Source organism: Lineus longissimus, chromosome 12 (assembly GCF_910592395.1).
Source record: "Lineus longissimus chromosome 12, tnLinLong1.2, whole genome shotgun sequence".
In the NCBI taxonomy this organism is placed as follows: Eukaryota; Metazoa; Nemertea; class Pilidiophora; order Heteronemertea; family Lineidae; genus Lineus; species Lineus longissimus.
The window spans coordinates 1486347-1505388 of NC_088319.1; the positions used below are offsets into that span (position 1 = coordinate 1486347).

Consider the following 19042-nt stretch of genomic DNA (forward strand, 5'->3'; position numbering starts at 1 on the left):
CAAATCACATTAACTTTTTCAAATACATTGGCATTATGATACTGCCAGCGTTTCTCCTGCGTTGCGCACGACTCAATCTCAGATTACAATATGGCGGATTTCGATTTTGACCGCTTGAATTCGATGTTCGCACGGAGATTGGACTTTATTAGTGCTTCTCAAGGAACAAAAAACCTACTGAAAGTTTGTGATAATGAGTCATTTATGTGTTACTGAAAGACCCCCCCAAAATACTGAAAAAGTGACAAATTCAGGGGGAAAATACTGAAAGGGGTATTTAGGGGTTGACAGCTCTGTCCTGGATTGGAATAACTGTTGTGTCGTGGTCCAGCCTGAGTGGTCATCACTCTACTCAACAAGACTCTTAGCATCAATTTACTAACAACTTCTGGTCTCTTCTCAAAGACTTGGGCTCTAAATTCATCAACTCTACTTCTACCCACGGGGGGAGGGGGTTATACAGTGGAAATTGTGCTCAAACATTTGACCAATTGCTCGGGTCCAATACAGCCGACTAGATCCTGTCACTAGATCCTGCCTTGAAAATATTGGTCATTGTTGACCTTAGTTTGCCAGACTAGCTGAAAACGGATGGTCAACCATGAGCTGTCTATCAAGTAATCATTTGAGGCATTGCTTGTGGGATGAAAGATTGTACCTCTTATTTCACTAGAATGTTTTCTGTGGATGAACTTAAATAGTCCTCTAGCGTGTAAAAATTATTGGGGTCTGTTTCTAGCATTGGAATGAGTATAAAATCATATGCCAAAGTTTTATTCTGTATACCTTTAAATTTTTTTAGTTCTTTTAATGCTCTGGAAGTGGAAGTTTTGATCATTTTCAAAGATGCCCAATGCTTGTATTATGGTGGTGAAGGTGTCTGGTTTACCCTCGGGGCTTAAGTCGTCCCTAAATCCTGCAATTAGTGAGAGTTTCTGACTGGCCAGCACAACTGTGCAAAGGGTTGTTCATACAAAAATGCACACAAAAGTTCTACAATGCTTTTGTATCCTCCCAGATGTGTCTCAGAATTCGGAAATTAAAAAAAAACTGTTATGGCCAATTTGCAGCTCACACTTCTCCTTCTGCGAGGAAAATCTGTCGCCTCTGGTGCTCGTGGTGGTGGTTGGTGGCGCCGCTTGCATGAATCTGTTTCCGGCTGTGGTGTGCATTGGGCCTGTTTAGAAGTAGCGACCTGCTTGTAGCTTATGATGACCTAGCATGGTCTTCTGGTATGAATGATTATATACAGTTCTTTATTTCAGGCATTTTCATTTTAAATTGTCAAAAATGATAGCAATGTAAAAATCACTCAAAGGAAGGCCTCAGAAATGTTTTGGAATTTTAAATAACAAGTGTGCACTGGTCTCAGTGAAAGACTTATAATGTTGACCGTGTAATGTTTGTGACTGATTAGTTCTTTGCAATGTGGGTTGCGAAAACCACTCAAGACATTACACGAAAAAATTTCCACCCTTGTGCATTTCAAAACTTTTGAATTTTGCAGCAAAAACTTAATTTTGTCTCCCAACAATTGAAAGTAGCAAAATCATCAACTTTTGGTGTCACAATCAATGACTATCTTTTCCGTTGAGTTTTACATATTATATATCACAAAAGTCAGTCATGTGAAAATGGCAGAAAAAGTGAATTTGTTTCATTTAATTAAAAAAATTTCTACAGTGATTTCTTTATGTTTATACCTTAATGGTAATATTAAGCCATCATAATGAGCATAACATACCACAAACAAAAGCAGTGCACAATTTCCAAACTGCACGGAAAACATTTTGCCATCATCTGTGTTTTTTTTCTGAGGCCTTCTATGAAAGACAATCGTAGAGTGCATTATAAATAACTAAGCAGCCTGAAATCTGTGTAACAATAGTTCTATTTCTGCTAATCCAATATTGGCACTACTATCTTGAGGCTGGCGTGATGGTGTCGTGGCTTAAAATACCCGAGCTCTTATGGGGCTGAATGCTGTGGGTGAAACGTTAACACTTCCAGCACCATCCGACGTAGATCTATGTCAATTTTCTGGTCAAAGATACCCCCTTTCAGCTGCTTATATGTTCTCTAAACGTTTTAATGTTGAAATAAAACCAACGCCATCTTTAGGGGGATGTAGGAACGGAATCATTTTCTGCATAAAAACCCAGTATACATCGTAAAGTTATTCTGACTTCGAGAATTTTTTAGGGGTCTGGGTGATGCTGACAAGGGGTCGTTTTGGTTACTTTTTGTCGCTTTTCAAGACAAAAAAAGAAATACCACTATTTTGCCGCTTTCACACAGGCAATGTGGCCAGTCACCATGGCCACACTGATGACTTGCATGGGAATTAATCCAACGCCTGTGAAAATGGTAGAGTTTCCCTTTCACCACTCTAGCGGAGACTAAGCTCAGAATGGAGCTATCGTTACAGTTTTCTGGCAATAATTCATTTGCACACCCGGTTTCTAATTTGCGGGATTAATCTACTTTTTTCAGATGATGATCATAATTGGTGTTATAGTTGCCATAATCGTTATAATCATAGTTGGTAAGGACACCAGACCTAGTACACTCATGTAGCGCCCTCTATAAGAGTGTTACTGTGTATACTAGCGTCGTTAAACCTTCGATATTTTCATTTCTGTCATCAGAATGATATACGTCGTGACATTTTGGTCGCACAATTTCTTTTCTTATCGAAACTTTTTTTACCATGCTCATCAGAATTTCTGAAATTGCCGGGTGGAAATGCTAGTGTTTGCTCCTATTCTCAGGTGGCGCTAGTGGTGAGTTCATACACTTATGCAACTATCAATGTGCGTCTAACCTGGCTGTAATGGATGGCCTTATGAGTGGCACCACCTGTGTAACGGTATGTAAACTACCATTTCCATCTGGCCGCTTTCTAAAACAAGTTCATGGACAGACCTAGCCGTCAGGCGTAGGAAAGTTCATGAGAAAATAATTTCAGTAAATTTTGATGAGCGTTTTATGGCTGCACCTCTTTAGTCATCTGCTTGTGTCTTTGCATTGTTTTTATTCCCGACTTTCTGCTAGAAATGTTTCTAAACTGATTCTAAGAATGTGCATTTTCCTCAAATTCCATTTCAAGTCCATGGCTATAATTTCGGTATACTGTGAGATAAGAGAGACCCCTATTGGCGACTGTGTGTAACTTAAATCTGACCTGCCTGTTTTTCGCTGGAGTCTCCCTTTAAGACAAGGTGTGTTTGCAGAAGATTTCATCAGAAGTTTTGGTGATTTCCCAAAAATGCCAAATACATGATTTCATCAAAATTCAACCGACCTATTTCCAAATTTGAACCAGAGCGGAAAGTCGGGAAGCATCATTGCCCGTTACACTTGTAAGATGGCGACCGAGGAACGAACGGAGTATAGTTCTAATATGAAACAAACGTCCTTTATGGACCAAAATTATGGTGCATCAGGATTAGGTTAAGTACAAATTGGGGTGTTCATCTTCGGTTGCCTATGTTAGCCATGTTCTGTGCATAACTAACTTTCCTTTGCAGTGAAGTGTAAGTATTGACATGCACACTACATGGTCCTTTGTGCCCACCATGAACGTTAACACGTTTTCTTTGACAAGCCTTGGCCCTTCCCATCACCCCTGCCCCTAATTGCGTACAGGTGCAGTAGCGGCACCCTGATGCCATTAACTCTTTCGCTACCCCAGCCGGTACATACCGGTACCGTGCATTACCTACTACAAGCCCGCAGTAATCCATTGGCATTGTGCTAAATTTCTCCTGAGTTCTATCGTTCAACCTCGTCCCCATATGTCTATGGTTGGTTATGCCAAAAAATACAGATGGCAGCACTGCACTCAATTCAATGCATACCTCGTCCCTAAGATTTGGTAATGCGACCTATTTTACAATGAAACGTTTCCTAAACCAAGTATGGATCTGGGCTGCCGGTCTGTACCGGGTGCTGGCCAGGGGTACGGTAACTTTTAAAAACCTGTGGTTGCGAAAGAGTTAGCGGGGCAGGCCAAGGCATGCCTGACCTTCACTCTCTATAGTCATGTCACCATTTTCTTGCACGTTTTCACTATGTTATATTGCACTTTTTGTTTCGTTTACAGATGTGGGCGATCCTTATAGCTGTTATTTTAGTGATTATTATTATAATTGTTGGTAAGTGATAGAACGTTCCATTTTTCTGTTCCGAAGCAGCAAAAAAAAAACAACAAAAAACAACAACAAAAAACAACAACAAAAACAGGGACGCAGTGCCCGTCAAGCCTGTGAATAAGCCAATCGATACTCTTTTCTGTGTCAGACTGTGATTAAACAATGTGGTTGGTTGAAATTCGAATCAGAATTTACCGATTTTCACCCAGTTTATAGGCATTCATCAAATCCAAGATGGCCTTTGAAATCCAACATGGCTGACAAATTCACAATATTGAATTTTGCTCATTGGCTTTGTTGTTAGATTTTGCTGCAAGACAGGTTTAATTCATTGATTTGCTTCACAAGTTGCTTGGGGATTGATCCTTAAATTTGGTAGAATCGTCAGTGGTCAGGGTTTCTGCCAGGATTAAATTTGAGGGGAGCAAAAAAAAAAAAAAATTTCTAAAAAAAATTTTTTCTTAAAAAGAGTATATGACCCCTCTTGAGACGTTTTTTGGCCCTGAAACCGCTACAATTGGCTCCCAATTGCTCTTATTTTACACATCAAATCATGAAAATTACTTATTTCACTGTAAAACAAACTTTAGTGCTCATAATTAATGAAATATTTTAGGGGGATGAATCCCCCCATCCCCCCCTCTGGAGGAAACCCTGGTGGTTGTCAAAGGGGTTTTACTGAGCAGAACTACTTGGTGTTGATTCCCATCTAAAAAAATATAGAGCCTCATAGCCTACTGGTTATCAGTACTGGAATTTCAAAAACTTAGCATCTGTCACATTAAAGGATCAATTCCCTGCAATGTTAGTTAATTAATAATCTTGTTAATTAGTTAGTTAATTAGTAATGTTCGATATTGACTCTTATTAACTATTGAATGTAGATTGAGTCACCATGACATTACATGCACCACTAACATTGTCATATGGAATTTGCAGAATTCTTCTCAACAATATTGATCCAAAATCAAAATGTTGCATCTAATTTTGGTTACGTTTTCAGTCCAAAGTGATTCTCTGCAAATTTGAATTTAATTTTAACCCATTGTTTAACAAGTTAGTTTTTTCTTGCGATAACTTGCATAAAAGCTCATAATTGATAATATATGTGTCCGCATAAAAATAATTTAATAAGACTTTTCAGGATCTTAATAGCCCCTCATGTCGTGTTCGATTTAACATTTGAAAACATTTCAGAATTGTTGATGTTCTGTTTCTGATATTCCCAATACTCTGTAATTCAATGTAAATCTGCCTAACCCCCCCCCCCCCCCACCCCTCTATCCTGACCCAATTTTATGGTTTTAAATGAATGGGAAATAGTGCAGTATCATCAAAAAACTCGATTCATCCATTTTTCCATTTCTAGAAAAATTGCCGCGAGGGTTTTGGTTTTAACTGAAAATGCATTAGAGAATTGGAAACGTTGGACATTTTTGATCCATTTTTTATTTCGAAAATTTCACTGCTGGCCCGAATAGATGGATATTTGGAGAGAGATCAGTCATCATTGTCCAATGGTATGGTCAGTGCCAAATGTTGGATATGACACTTGATGCAATGACATTTTTCAAGTATATAAAAGAGGCCATCCAAATCGTTTTGAGAAATATAAGACGCATCCCCCCCCCCGCGCCACATCCATCTGTACCCCCTCCTTATTCTACCTAACTATCTCATGCAGTGGACTCCAACAGACTTGAGAATTCTGTGCTTCTAATCTAAAACTAGAGGACCTGAACGTAAGAGAATGGAACACTTGTACACATCCTGAAGATTTTCTTGATGTTGAAAGTCGATCCTGGCTTTAAAAGAGGTCACCTGACGAACATGTCAAACAAGCAGAACTTTACGAATGTTCCCAATGAGGAACCGGCGTTAAGATAAATGCCAGTGGCGGCGCCACAATCGATCGTACCTTCTGACGCCATGACGTCATTTTCTGGTCTGTTGACGTCGCATGAGGTCAATCACGGGAAACCATTGCGTACATTTTTGCACAGGATTTCAACGACAGAAAACGTGCCCAATAACTGGCATTGCGCATATTTTCCGCAAAATTATCTTAAGAAACTGATAGCTCAATAGATTTAAAACAGGAAGATGCAAATGTCGCCAAAATCGGTCGAAAATAAGCGATCGTTTTCGGGCTCAGAAATAACATGATAATGCATTGGAAATGGAGAGTTTTGGTATGATCGATTGCAGCGCCACGCGGCGGATAAATCGCACCGGTTCCTCATTGACACCTAACACCAACATTTACTAGAGCAAGCGAAGGCCAGAGAAACGGAATTCCCCACCAAGACCTGGATTTCAAGATTTTTGTCTCTCACAAAGATTTACCCACATTCACTTCTCATTAATTTGTAGGCTTGTGACTTGCACTAAGAATTTGGACTTTGATGTCTTGAAAATGTCCCTTGGGGAAATGGAGAACTATTAAAGAAGATAGAGCAGAATTGATTCATAACTATACAGGGATCTGGAATTTTGGCAATTTTGAAGGCGGTTGCAGAAAAAAATCATGATTTTTTCTTGCATTGGCTACAAATTGTATTAAGTGGCATCACGCAAGGACACTTTACACCCCTCTCAGGCTCTTTTGAATGTCACCAGAGCATGACAAAGCACAAAGTTTTACACCAAATTGGAATGATCCATTTGTTTATAAAGTGTCAACAGACAAGGATACCTTCCACCCCTACTTTAAATGCCAATGGAGCATTACATAGTACAACGTTGGACATTGAATTGGAACGATCCATTTGTGGGGTGGAAAGCAGTGTTCATAATCTCTTGGCTTTTGCAGATGAACTTTTGAATATATTTTGGGTGAAATAAGATGCTTTTGGAAGTCAGAAACAAACCTTTGAGTATTTCAGACTGTTAACGTCTGCTGGAGTCTACTGTATTGCATGCGCTTTCCTCTTTCTTCTTTGACAGTTTGGGCGACTACGAAATAGGGCCAAACGGTACAGCAGTAATCGTGCAGTGGCGTACCCTAGTGGTGTTGTACAAGAAACTGTGCAGCAGAATTCCGGGCTTTAAATTACATGATTTTGAGCACTCTCAGATTTCTTAATTTGGGCCTACTGATGGCCGAGGTGTGGTTCATCCTTTGGGGTTTCAAGAATTGAATTGAGATGGATGCGTTCTTATCTCATTCTAAATACTGAGGAAGTGACTTTTCTTCAAACAAAGATGGAAATCATTCTTCAGCTTAAACAGAACTCGAACTAAAATCTGCACTTTTATCAAGAAGTTAGAGTCCAACGTTTAAATTTGGGCATCCCAATTTTGGAAGGGACAGTAACTACATTGTGTATTACTGTATTTCTATTTTCCTGGACCACCAGGAATTACAAACGGCGTACCCCTTTAACGGCAGATAAGCTGGCATGTAATTGAAATGCCTGGTTTTCTTGCGTGTCTGATCAGGTAGCTTTAGCTGTAGACATTGTCTCTTCGGAACTGGTAAACATGTTTTTGTCAACCAGACACTGCGAGTTAGGCCAATACCAAGCCGGTAGCCAAGGTATTTGGTTGAAATGACTGTTCCATCTGAGCAGTGTTTGGTGAAACCACCAATACCAACAGTCAGGTGTTTGGTGAAACCACCAATACCAACAGTCAGGTGTTTGGTGAGACCATCAATACCAACAGTCAGGTGTTTGGTGAGACCATCAATACCAACAGTCAGGTGTTTGGTGAAACCACCAATACCAACAGCAAGGTGTTTGGTGAGACCACCAATACCGACAGTCAGGTGTTTGGTGAGACCACCAATACCAACAGCAAGGTGTTTGATGAGACAACCAGTTCCAATTTCAACACTCAGAATAGGAAGCAACATGTCCACCAGTTCCAAATGAGTAGCTTTAGACTTAAAGGGAGACTATAGGCAGGAGTTGGGTGGGCCAGATCGCGTTACACAGAGTCGCTGATAGATGTCTCTGCTATCTGACAATACATCAGACCTATTCAGGTTTGTACAAGGAACACCTCACTCGCTAAATGAAACCAATCCCAGTTTGCTGTACATATTTGCCAACTGGGGACTACTGATTTGACGCCTAGTCCCTACCTATATTCCCTCTTTAACATGCTAAAGGCGGAGTCCTAGATATCACTGATGGCTGTCACTATGTGGCACCACTGTTTCACGCTGTTGCGTTTGCTGTCGCAGAAAATTAGATCAATCTGTTTCCAGTGCAATCCACTATCGCCCTCTTGAGAGGGGCTCCTGTAACAAGGGACGGCTGATGGCCAGCAGTGTGTACATGTATCCAGGACTCCACCTTGAGACTGTGGAGTTCAGTTACAAAGTTATCATTGCTTCAGCCAGAGAGTTGGGGGCTGATCCTCTCTTCTACTTTCGACTGCCAGAGCAAAAAATAGCAGCCCTCCGAATCGCCAGGATTGTTAGTGAGTTTCAGAATAAAGAAAGAGGGAAAGCTTGTTCCTAAAGTACATACTGTCAGTATCTTTTCAGTTCCCACTCCCCCTGGTGGAATCTTTGATAACTATCATACCTGATTGTGAAAATTGTAGTGATTGTCTTTCACGTTTTACTTTGCAGATGCCGAAACAAAAATTGTCACAAAACTTAAAATCTAAATTCATACTAATTATTCATGAATCATTAATTGATATATGCAAGTTATTCATTCTCAGTATCAATGTGTATAATGGTTCCCAACGATTTTTGCAGTTTATTTCGTCGGAATACCGGGTGGGAAGAGTGCTCCCCCTGCTGTGCAACAACCTGTGGGGCAGCCAAGTGTTGTACCTGGCCAGGTTCCCGGTCAAGTCGTTCCCGGTCAAGCTGTTCCCGGTCAAGTTCCCCAAGCACCAATTCAACCACCCCCCGCGGGGGATGCAACCCAGGGCTAGATGGAAACACGTCAAGACAACTAGTGAATTACAAATTTAATCTATTTTCTTTTCTTCTACTTCATGATTTTCAGTGTTATCTTTCACAGTCCAGCTTTCTCAACAAAAAAATCCATCTAAACTTGCTAGATCTGCAAAAGAAATCATATGAAAAGTCGTGTAGTTCCCAGCCTGGTGCCCTGAACCTAGTTCTGAACAGTTACTTCATTTCTCCCCATTATACTGAATAACACAAAAAATATCGTTCACTTTTAATCTTATATTAATCTTTTTTGTGTCGACAAAGTATAAAACATATGAACCTTAATACATTTTGTAACAAAAGAAGCCATAATTGGTTCCAAGACAAAACTGCAGCAGTATACCTACAACTGAGATGAGCATCTACCATGAACACAGATAATGACAAGGATTTTTTTATCGACACCTTTTTGGTTGTTTGCTGTCGCCCTGCGCCCAAACTTGGGTGGCCCGTCATTACTTGTTTTGGCATCTGATGTGTCGGTGTTTGGTGGTCTGACGGTGTTGTAACAGTGTTTGTGTTCATGTTCGATGGCTTCATTTTCACGTAGTCATTCCTGTCGGCGATGTTTGCGCGACGTGTTCATTTGGCGCCATCTATTGCAGAAAAATGCAACCGTTCGTCAAAACCTATCGACATGACCATTCATTTCGAAGCTCTCGACGAGCAGGTTTTCATGTCACCAGTCTCTTTGTGAATTGTACCTGACAGCCTTTGCAAAGAGCCCCTTTAACAAAGTTACAAAATTCGTTTCGAAACTTTTCTTGTGAGGGCCAAATTCTGGGTCACTCTTGCCATGTTTGAAAAAAATCAGAATTTGAAAGTAGATCGCGATATACAGAACTCTTATCGGCAGTGCTATTGATCTCCGTCACATTGGATGAATATTAAGACTTTGCCCAGTTGCAAAAAATCAAAATGAAAATTTGTAAAGAAAATGCGATTCAGCGTAATAAGTTGTTGAAAGTTGGATGATATTTTTGTTTTTCATATTCACTTGTGTTATTTCAGATCTTAGTTTCCCGTTTTTTCACAGAGTGCAAGATTATTTACAATTTTTATTTCAGGATCTATCTATAGCTGTAGTGGATAAGTTGTGCTGTCTGTTGGGGCTGATGAACTTCAATTCTCACATACATCGGACAAATTTTAGAATCTACTGGAAATGCCATAACTATCGGGGTCAATTTGGGGTATATTTAGCAATAATTCAATAGACCATTCCTCCATAATCGTGCAGCATCTGACAAGATGCCACCGACCATCAGCAAAGGTCTGCTAAATATTAATGTCTATTTATACTTATTCAAACGTATACATCAAATGGGAGCAGAGGGTGCTTAATAGTGCTTGGTATGCTTACAATATGTCTCAATCAACTTATAACACTTACTTGACAAATCTTAGCCAGTCAACCCACTATGTACAATAGCATTCCGCGAAGATGACGTCACTGCAGCTGCTGCCCTCTATTTCCCCATCGCTGAATTACAGGCAATGTCGGACAAACATGCGGTTTCGTAATGGATTCAGGCTTTCTAACTAGGGCAGTTAGATTCAATCTGGCACATGTCTGAGTGTTGGAAATACTACATAATTGTTCTGAATATTTCTCTCTCTGACTCTTATGGTATCATTCATGCTAGAAACAATGCAGGGTCAAAGATAATTGACTTTGAAATAAGCTCAAATGCGTAGAAATAAGTGTCGATGTCCGACTGTCACGTGACTCAAACGTCATCAATATCTTATGCAAATGACCTTGTGAGCTATAAATAGTAACTTCGCGGGATGCTATTAGGCAGTACACAGGTAGCCACAGGTAGTCAATCATTTCTTTTATGTTCACTGTGGTTCACTTCATCAGCACCCCTACTTTACTCTCTAAAGGTAATCAGTTCTGATATCTCAGCAAGTCTAGCATTTTGTGTCTCATTCAAAAACCATGATATACTTTGCGTTGAAAGTTTCTCGGTATCTAGAGAAGATTGAAAGGGCAAGCCCTGTGAAGTCATTTTGAAATCCAGAGACAAGACCACAATTGACTTTTTAAGCCTTTTAGCAGTTAAATTGTCAATGTTTGACCGCGACGCATCAAATACTGCGTGGGGTTGTGAATCTGAAATTTGATATGATATTCCGGACAGTCGGGCAAGTAAATGGTGAAAAATAAACTGGTAGTTGACCACGGAAATTTTTTGATAATCGACAAATTAGACAGACATTGATATTTCCACTCTTTTCAGCCAACTGGCAGAAAAATCTCAAAACACGCCCCCCTATTACCAAATCAGCAAAATTCGAACTTAATTTTTTCATCAAATAATTTCTTTATATCTGTAGACTTGCCACAACAAATATTTTTTCAATACCTCTCCAAATATGTACTCGAGAGTTAAAAACATGCACTCGTCTAATTGATAGGCCTCGACCCTCCAACCTATGAATATTCATTAGTGGTCTTGTCTCTCCAGTTCATATTAGCAGTGCAGTGGCCATGGAAAGTGAGGTCTGTGTGATCAAAAAACGGCTTCACCATATACTGCTTTATGCCTTGTACAGAGAGTGTACATTGCATAGAGCATAATCAGACAACTTTGGGTGAGGTGCACTGTAAACTGTGGTGTGCGATATGCAGAAAAAGGCATCGCAAATCTTGCAAATCTCAAATACGGAGGATGCCACAACGATTAAATGGCTGATTTGTATTGATTATAACTTACCGTTTTGAATTTCATCCTTCAGATTTTGTTTCTTAACCGCCGTTCAAAATCTTTCCACCTGATTGCGAAACTTTCTGTGAGAGCGACAATCCTTTAAAATTTGTTTCGACAAATTTTTTCAAAAGGTTCCTCCGACAGGGATATTAATAAAAACGTAACTTCCAGGACACTGCGACCAAAATTTCCAAAATGGTGGGCAAATTTTGTGCAGTGATTTATCTGCATGAGTTGTGTGATAATTTGGCTTTTCTACTTTTGTACTTCTTTCTGCATGAGATGTTCTCACGCTCCTTGGCTCAATAATACGATTAATTTTCAACCTCATTTCTTTTCAGTTTGGGTAGTGACCAGTCAGAAAAAGGAGTAGTCTGGATGGTTTTCCTAGCGCAGATTATAAACACGGACATCTTATTATAAATCTATCAGACCAGCGAGAGCCAAGATTCTTCACATGTGACAAGCAAGACAGTTCTATATTTAGAAACGAGGGCCACCTGGCTGTGCATCTGGGGACGAGGTTCATTCATGCATTCCTTGTGTAGTATTGTAATGCCGTGATGAGGAGTTGATGTTTTAAGACACCGGGGATGAGGTTGGTTTTGCCAAGTTGCAGGCTTCGGAAATAAGGCATTCTCTTTATCTTCTACATGTAAACATGATAGGCAAATGTGTAATAGGGCATTGATGTTAAAGTTGTTGTGATGCTATATCAAATCAGAGTCTTTCAATTTATATTGAATTGAAAGACTCTAATCAAATATTGGTTGATTGGGAGCATATCAGGTCAAATGAATTCCGTATCTATATATATGGTTTTCAAAGATTGGTGTTTCAGTTAGAAATCTGAAAAGGCAGGGCAGAAAAGGGTACTATCTGAAAGTGAAAAGTCCAGGTGTAATGCTCCGCCTGCTGGGAAATGCATTGGCCACTGATAAAAAAGGCAGGGTAATGAGACGCATTTGAGAAAAGGCTGGGTGCCATGCCCTGCTAAAACTCAATAGCTAAAACATGATGATTATAAACTAGAACACATGGTGTGGATACTTGAAGTAGCCAACGTCAGCACTTGCATCATGCTTTACCCGTTGGTACAAAACCGATTAGTTGACGTTTAGCCAGCCCAACATTAGAGAAACAGATTCCTTGCGATTTTCTGCAGCCCGCATCGTGAATGCATGCTCCCAGAATACTTGGAAGTCGTGCAACTTGGCGAAATCCTCCGTTCATCATTCCAAGTTCTTGAGTACTTATAAAGTTCATGCATGTTCTGTATACCCTAGATGAAGCTGTACATAGCCAATAGCCTTAACGAGTATATATTAATCAATTAAGTGAATTATTAATAAGATTGAGCTTGCATATCAATTCATCAGACTCTGCATTTGGATCTTTCTAACGAGTGTGCTGATTGTCTCTCCGCCGCATCATCCTTGGGTGTATTTCCTTACAAATGTTTGAGCAAGACTGAAGGCCTGTCTCCACATCAATGTGTCACGCTGTGTGATGCACTTATGCAAAGGCCTTGTACGTGTTTATACCAACAACAATGCAGTTGCATTGTTGGCACTTGTCAAATGCCTGTGGGAATGGAACATCAAGTTACGCAGCGTGAAACTCTGATGTTGAGATAGGTCTTTATGCTGGTCATGATTTTGATTGTGAGCATGCTGTCTACTCAACGTGTTCAAAGGGACAAAGTGAGTAAAGGCCTCCTAGCTCCGAAGAGGTAGGCAAAGTAATTCCGTGGAAATTTAGTGCAATATGGAAGGGTGTGGTGTCTGATTGGCAACAATCGGTGTGATTTATTGTCAAAATATACTTTATTCCAAAAGGAAATTATGTGAAAACATGTCAAACATTTCTGTCTTGCAAATGCTTTTATCATTGGTCATTGTCTAAACTTTGGATGTTGAGGGCAAAAGGAGAAAAAAATGAATTGCCCCAAGACTTTTGTGGTCAGATTGGTTCTATATTTCATTTCCACTTGACTGAGAATTGGAATTCATCCGGCCGATGCTTTATGGCAGGATACAGTCTTCCACAGCCTGTGCAATGGAAAAGTCTGTGTCATGTTCCAGTAAGAATTATGGGATTGCAATCTGCACTTTGCGGGTGGAATTGAGCAAGAACAATCTGTGATACAAAACGTCATATACCACAGTTCAGTCATAACGAGTGGGGCTGCCACGGCTGTCTCTGATGGTTTTTTCCCCATCTTGTCCTCACCTCCAAAGTCAAAACCTCGCATTCCCCAGGTGCACGACTGGTGTGTTAATGCCATGTTACCCATGATTGTGTATGATCAAATTGTATATCACATGATGCTAAACTTCACATTCAACATTGAAGTTTTGTCATTGTATAAAGGATGTCACAAAATGAATGAATTCAAAATCCGAATGATTTGACATTCGCGTTTTTCTCTCTGTAATGGTAGTGTGGACGGACGGACAGACGGAACTTTGTGTCTGAGGTTTTGTTGGTTTGATGTTCAAAAGATATTTCATGTGCGGGGCAGTTCTGATTGTCTCGTATCATGTCAGAAATGTTTTCAGGTTAAGATTTGAATCACTCGGCTTCAAAGTGACGTAAAACAGAAAGATGAAGTTTGACATTATTTTCATTCGATATCTTCAAATTGTTCTAAAAGCGCAAATAGAAAGTCAGGGTGGGAATCAAACTTGAAAAAACACCAGTCTGAATTTCTGTACATTTATTGTATCTTTTGCAGAAATGTTACAGATGTTGTTGTACTGGTGTGGATGGAATAACAGTTCTGTCGATTTCAAATTATTTCGCGATCGTTTGGAAAGAGCTTTGGTACCGCGGCACGAAGTTCATGTCCGTCTGAAACGCCACCTAGTGTTCATGATGATAATTACGTGGAGACGTTCCTTTATCTCCATTGAACATTTTTGTAGTTGTTTTGTAGTTCGTCATTCTGTTCTCTAGCTTTCATAAGATATAATGATATTACATTGTATAAATATTATATCTGACACCTATCGTGTCACAGAAAACTCCGTATTTCATCATTATTCTATTTAATAGAATCATGGAATTGTCACAAAATTTCCAAATTCAAGATGTACTCTCGTTTCTCAGAATTAATTGAAATGAGGCCAAAATTTTGCATTTTGAAGTTCTGTGAGTGTTCAGGTTCTTAGCTCCTGTCCACCCTAGATTTCGTAATGGGGTTGCCCAATTTAACATTATTTCACTCGTTGGGTTATTCCATTGTCGGAATCCAGGGGAGGCAAGCTGAATAAACCCATTGTGAGTAAGTGTATAGAATGTTACAAAAAAAGGTCAAAATTCTTGCTGGGATAAAAATACTATAAATCCCATTTTTGCAGTTGAGTCGAACGCTGCCAAGGATTTCAACATCTAGATTCCTTCCGAGCTTCATTTTCAATCATACTGCTCGAGGAGTCTTTAATCCTTAACAGTGTTGTTCGACTGCATGAGGTGAAAATAGCTTATTGAAAAAAATGGGATCTACAGTATAAGTGTAATATAAATATTAACCATATTGTGTAGTGATCCAGTGTCCTATGTAAGCACTGGATACTTTGTACAGTTTGTCGTTAGTCTATATAATTAGCAACTCGTTATGGGTTAAAAATGCATGGAATATAATTATCAGTCATGTTAAATTCTATCCTCACAATATATGCAGGTTATCCATGAATGCACGAGAAAAAAATTCACTTGGGCCATAAGATGGCAGCACTATTGAGACAGCAAACATGAATTTCCACTACCATTTGTCGTTGAACAAATTTGCACTTTCTCAGATTGATAACTTGTGAACGTTTCCGAACCTCCATCCCATGGTGAGTAATTGCACAATCTCTGCGTCCAGTAACTGACTCCGTTTGCGTCCGACCTCTGCGAAAGATGAAACTTCTCTTGTTTTGTAGCTTACCGTTGAAAACAAATCATAAAATAGCTTACAGTCGAAAAAGATATCATGAGAGGATCTTGGCTGAAAGTAATCGGCGGCCATTTTGAACTTTGGCGGCCATCTTGGAATTGAGGCTGAGCTTTGTAAGATCTATGGTTACTCAGGTAGCCTGGTTTCAGAATATCAGAACCAGTTAGAAAACTTTTACCAGAGGTAATTGGTGCCAACCTGAAGAAATGTACTCCTTGGCTTAGTTTGAAGCTAGGCCTAGGTACTGGGCTTGTGCTATTTACTCACTGTGTTCATTTCTATTATTTACACACCTGTGCTAGTTGTATTCTTGTGTACAAAACGTGTTGTCCATTTCATGCCCCGAAAACAAGCAATTTTCGTCGCTGCAACTGCATCCATGATTGCCTCCAACAGAAATCTCTCACTTGTAATAGTCATTGCAGATACCTGCGACAAGGCTCGGTGATTGCATTATATCAGGCACTTTACTATGAAAATGCACTGGCTACTACAGCCAAGATTCACCATAATGGATTCCATCACACTTATTATTAGTAAATTATTTAATGGTTAGTTATTACTACTTGTGATTTGTTGAGTTTGAATTTGAATTTGAATGCCGTGCTATTAGATGCTACTATACGCAATGACCTTTGTGATAATATATGAAAGTGTATGCCTGGTGTTGACTTTTTGTTGCAATATTCGAGAAATCTTCGTTTTGAAAATAATCCCTCGGTGTTTTGTGGGTTGTCTTTGGAGTTGCTGATCGGGAGTTGGTTGTTCAGTCGTAACCATAGCAACCTAATGCACAGGTTTCAGACCTTATCAATGATGACAAAATGGCAAAAAGGCTGTATCCATGAGCATTCATTGCAAATTGCAACGTTAAACGGCGATGTGGGTCAGACCTTGAGCTCTATTTCAGCCGAACTATGACAAACCATTGACGTCACAGCAAAGTTTTATTTCTGCCTTGTCTCGAGCCGTGTGTGTAACCCCTGCCTCCACCCCCACCCAAAAAGAACTATTCCAATATCACATTCCAAGCGTGTTGCAATTGTTGCGTGCATACAGCTCAATTTGATGAATATATAAAATCAAATTATTCTAAGAATGGGTGACTTGTACGCACACGTCCTTAACTCTCACAACCGCACCCTGTATATACTAAGTCTGTAGGCCCTGCGTAATACTGGCCCGCAGTTCTCCGTACTACTAAATGTTCCCTAAGTTCTATCATTCGACTGATTGGTTGGTTACACCTGGTTAAAAACAAGATGGCTGCACCGCACTCGACTCAATGCACAGCTATGTAACTTACCCTAAACCTAGTTGGGATCCAGGATACCGGGTCTTTACCGGGTGCAGGCCGGGGGGTGCGGTACACTGCAAAAATCCTGTGGTAGCGAAAGGTTTAATGAATTTATGTTGTCACACCAGATACGACTAAGATTTGTCCACGCTCTGACACTGTTCGCGCCTGCATTTATCTTGCTTGTGTGCTTTGAAAAATATTCACCATACATGACCCACTTTGGCATCTGATGTACGGTTTTACTATTACTTGTCCTCAGCAGTAACAATTTTCAGTTTCGTTCCTTGTGTATATTATACCTTGACCATAATTGTACATTTTAGTTTGCACAATACTTAACACTCCAGTGATAAATGTCCTGAATTAATAACACACAGTCTGCTTGCATCACTAAACCCGGCCTAGTCACCACACTGGACAACTCTAACAAAAGTCCTACACAGTTTAATAGTAATGACACAATGTATTTTCGTCTTAACTTTTTAACTGGAATCCCACTAGGGACATTCATTGATGAGCCCATTGCAATTTGTAATTTATAATGATGTCCTGTCCCCAGTATTTGGAAGCTTACTAAGTTTACTATTAAAAAGTTTTAAAACAGCACCTAGTGAATAAGCTGAACCTGGTTTTAAGAGCGTACAGTAGCTATATTTCATCTCCTAACTTTAGAAGCAGTTCATGTACTACATGTAGTCTACACGGTACACAAGCATACAGAGCTATACTATAGAGCACAACCATTCCAATTCATGAATTTTGTTATCCAATGGGATGAATCGAAAACTAAGTGTCGGACGCGACAGATTTTCTTTTGTCGTACCCACCAGACAACAAAATATGATATAGCTTTGTAAGCCCAACCAGACAACAGGATCTAGAGTTTTATGTCTAGTCTGGGCTTTATATATAGCTTTGTATGCCCAACTGACAGCAGAATATAGCTCTGTATGTCCAGCTGGACAATGGAATATAGCTTTGTTTGTCCGGTTGGATGACAGAGTATACCTCTGTATGCTTGTTGACGGTGGTTTACAGAACTATGCATGTAAGAATTGGATTGTAACGGGTATTCCCATCATTATTCGTCATCAACATCAAATGCATACCTCGTAAATGAAGTTGTAGGTTATATTATATTGTCAATGTGTTAGATTTACATTGTACAGCAGTCTTATTGTCCAGAATACTTTAAAATGCACTGGCAGTAATTCAACATGTCTTGAATGGGCTTGTTTTGAGAGGAGCTTGAATTGGCTTGACGTGGTGGGGCCTTCCCTCAAAAGAGGAGTGAAGTTTATGAATAATTTATGTTACCATTAGGTGAGGTAAGTAATTTTTGCCAACAGTCTACAGGACGTTTCAAAACAATCGCACCTAAGCAATATTTGGAATTGGAATCAGTTTCAGTCAATTGAAACTTGGAGAAGGTTTGACTGAGGCATGTTGAAATGTTGCCGGTAGCAACTTAGCTGGTTATGTCACAATATTATTGGTAAAATTTCAAATTTTGAATTGATGTTTGACGCGTGTTTCAAAGGTTGTCATTCCATCATTGCATTGTTTAGTGAGCCCCCTGTAGGACTTGTATAAAGTGTACCTTAGTTTGTAGTGGAAGTATGTCAATGTATATAATAAAGGAGGTGTAAAAGAAAATGACGCTTGCATCCTTTAATCCCCCCCAGACCAGGAGCATGGATGAAAAAGTGTGCCAGCTCGGGCCCCGTTGCAGATTGCAGTCACTACTGCCAGACATGGCCTTTGACATGAGGTGGAAGACGTGATCTCTCCAGTGTCTCCTGCCTGGTCAAGTCAGCCGGACATAGTCGCAACTCTCTTCTGTGGCGACATCATCGCTTCAGGCAGATACTATCCAGACGTCGTCGGAGAATCTTGGTTGGTGCATCGCTTCAGGCAGATACAATCCAGACATCATCGGAGAATCTTGGTTGGTGCTCTGTCTCTCCAGGTAGCTGTGCAGAGGCATGGACAAATCACTTCTATCCTGGC

General features: G+C 39.9%; 1 protein-coding gene across 8 annotated transcripts in view; it reads left to right on the forward strand.

The window, feature by feature from the left end:
* LOC135497099 (vesicle-associated membrane protein 3-like) overlaps positions 1-18688 on the forward strand; it is a 33019-nt gene extending 14331 nt beyond the window's left edge. For 3 of the 8 annotated variants that reach the window (XM_064786811.1, XM_064786808.1, XM_064786809.1), the window contains 3 exons: positions 2494-2545; positions 8869-9073; positions 12131-12221. In XM_064786811.1, the coding sequence (XP_064642881.1) occupies positions 2494-2545; positions 8869-9050 (234 nt within the window). In that variant the 3' untranslated portion in view covers positions 9051-9073; positions 12131-12221. The other 5 variants (XM_064786812.1, XM_064786813.1, XM_064786810.1 and 2 more) reach the window with 4 other exon arrangements.
* Positions 18689-19042: the final 354 nt, after the last annotated feature.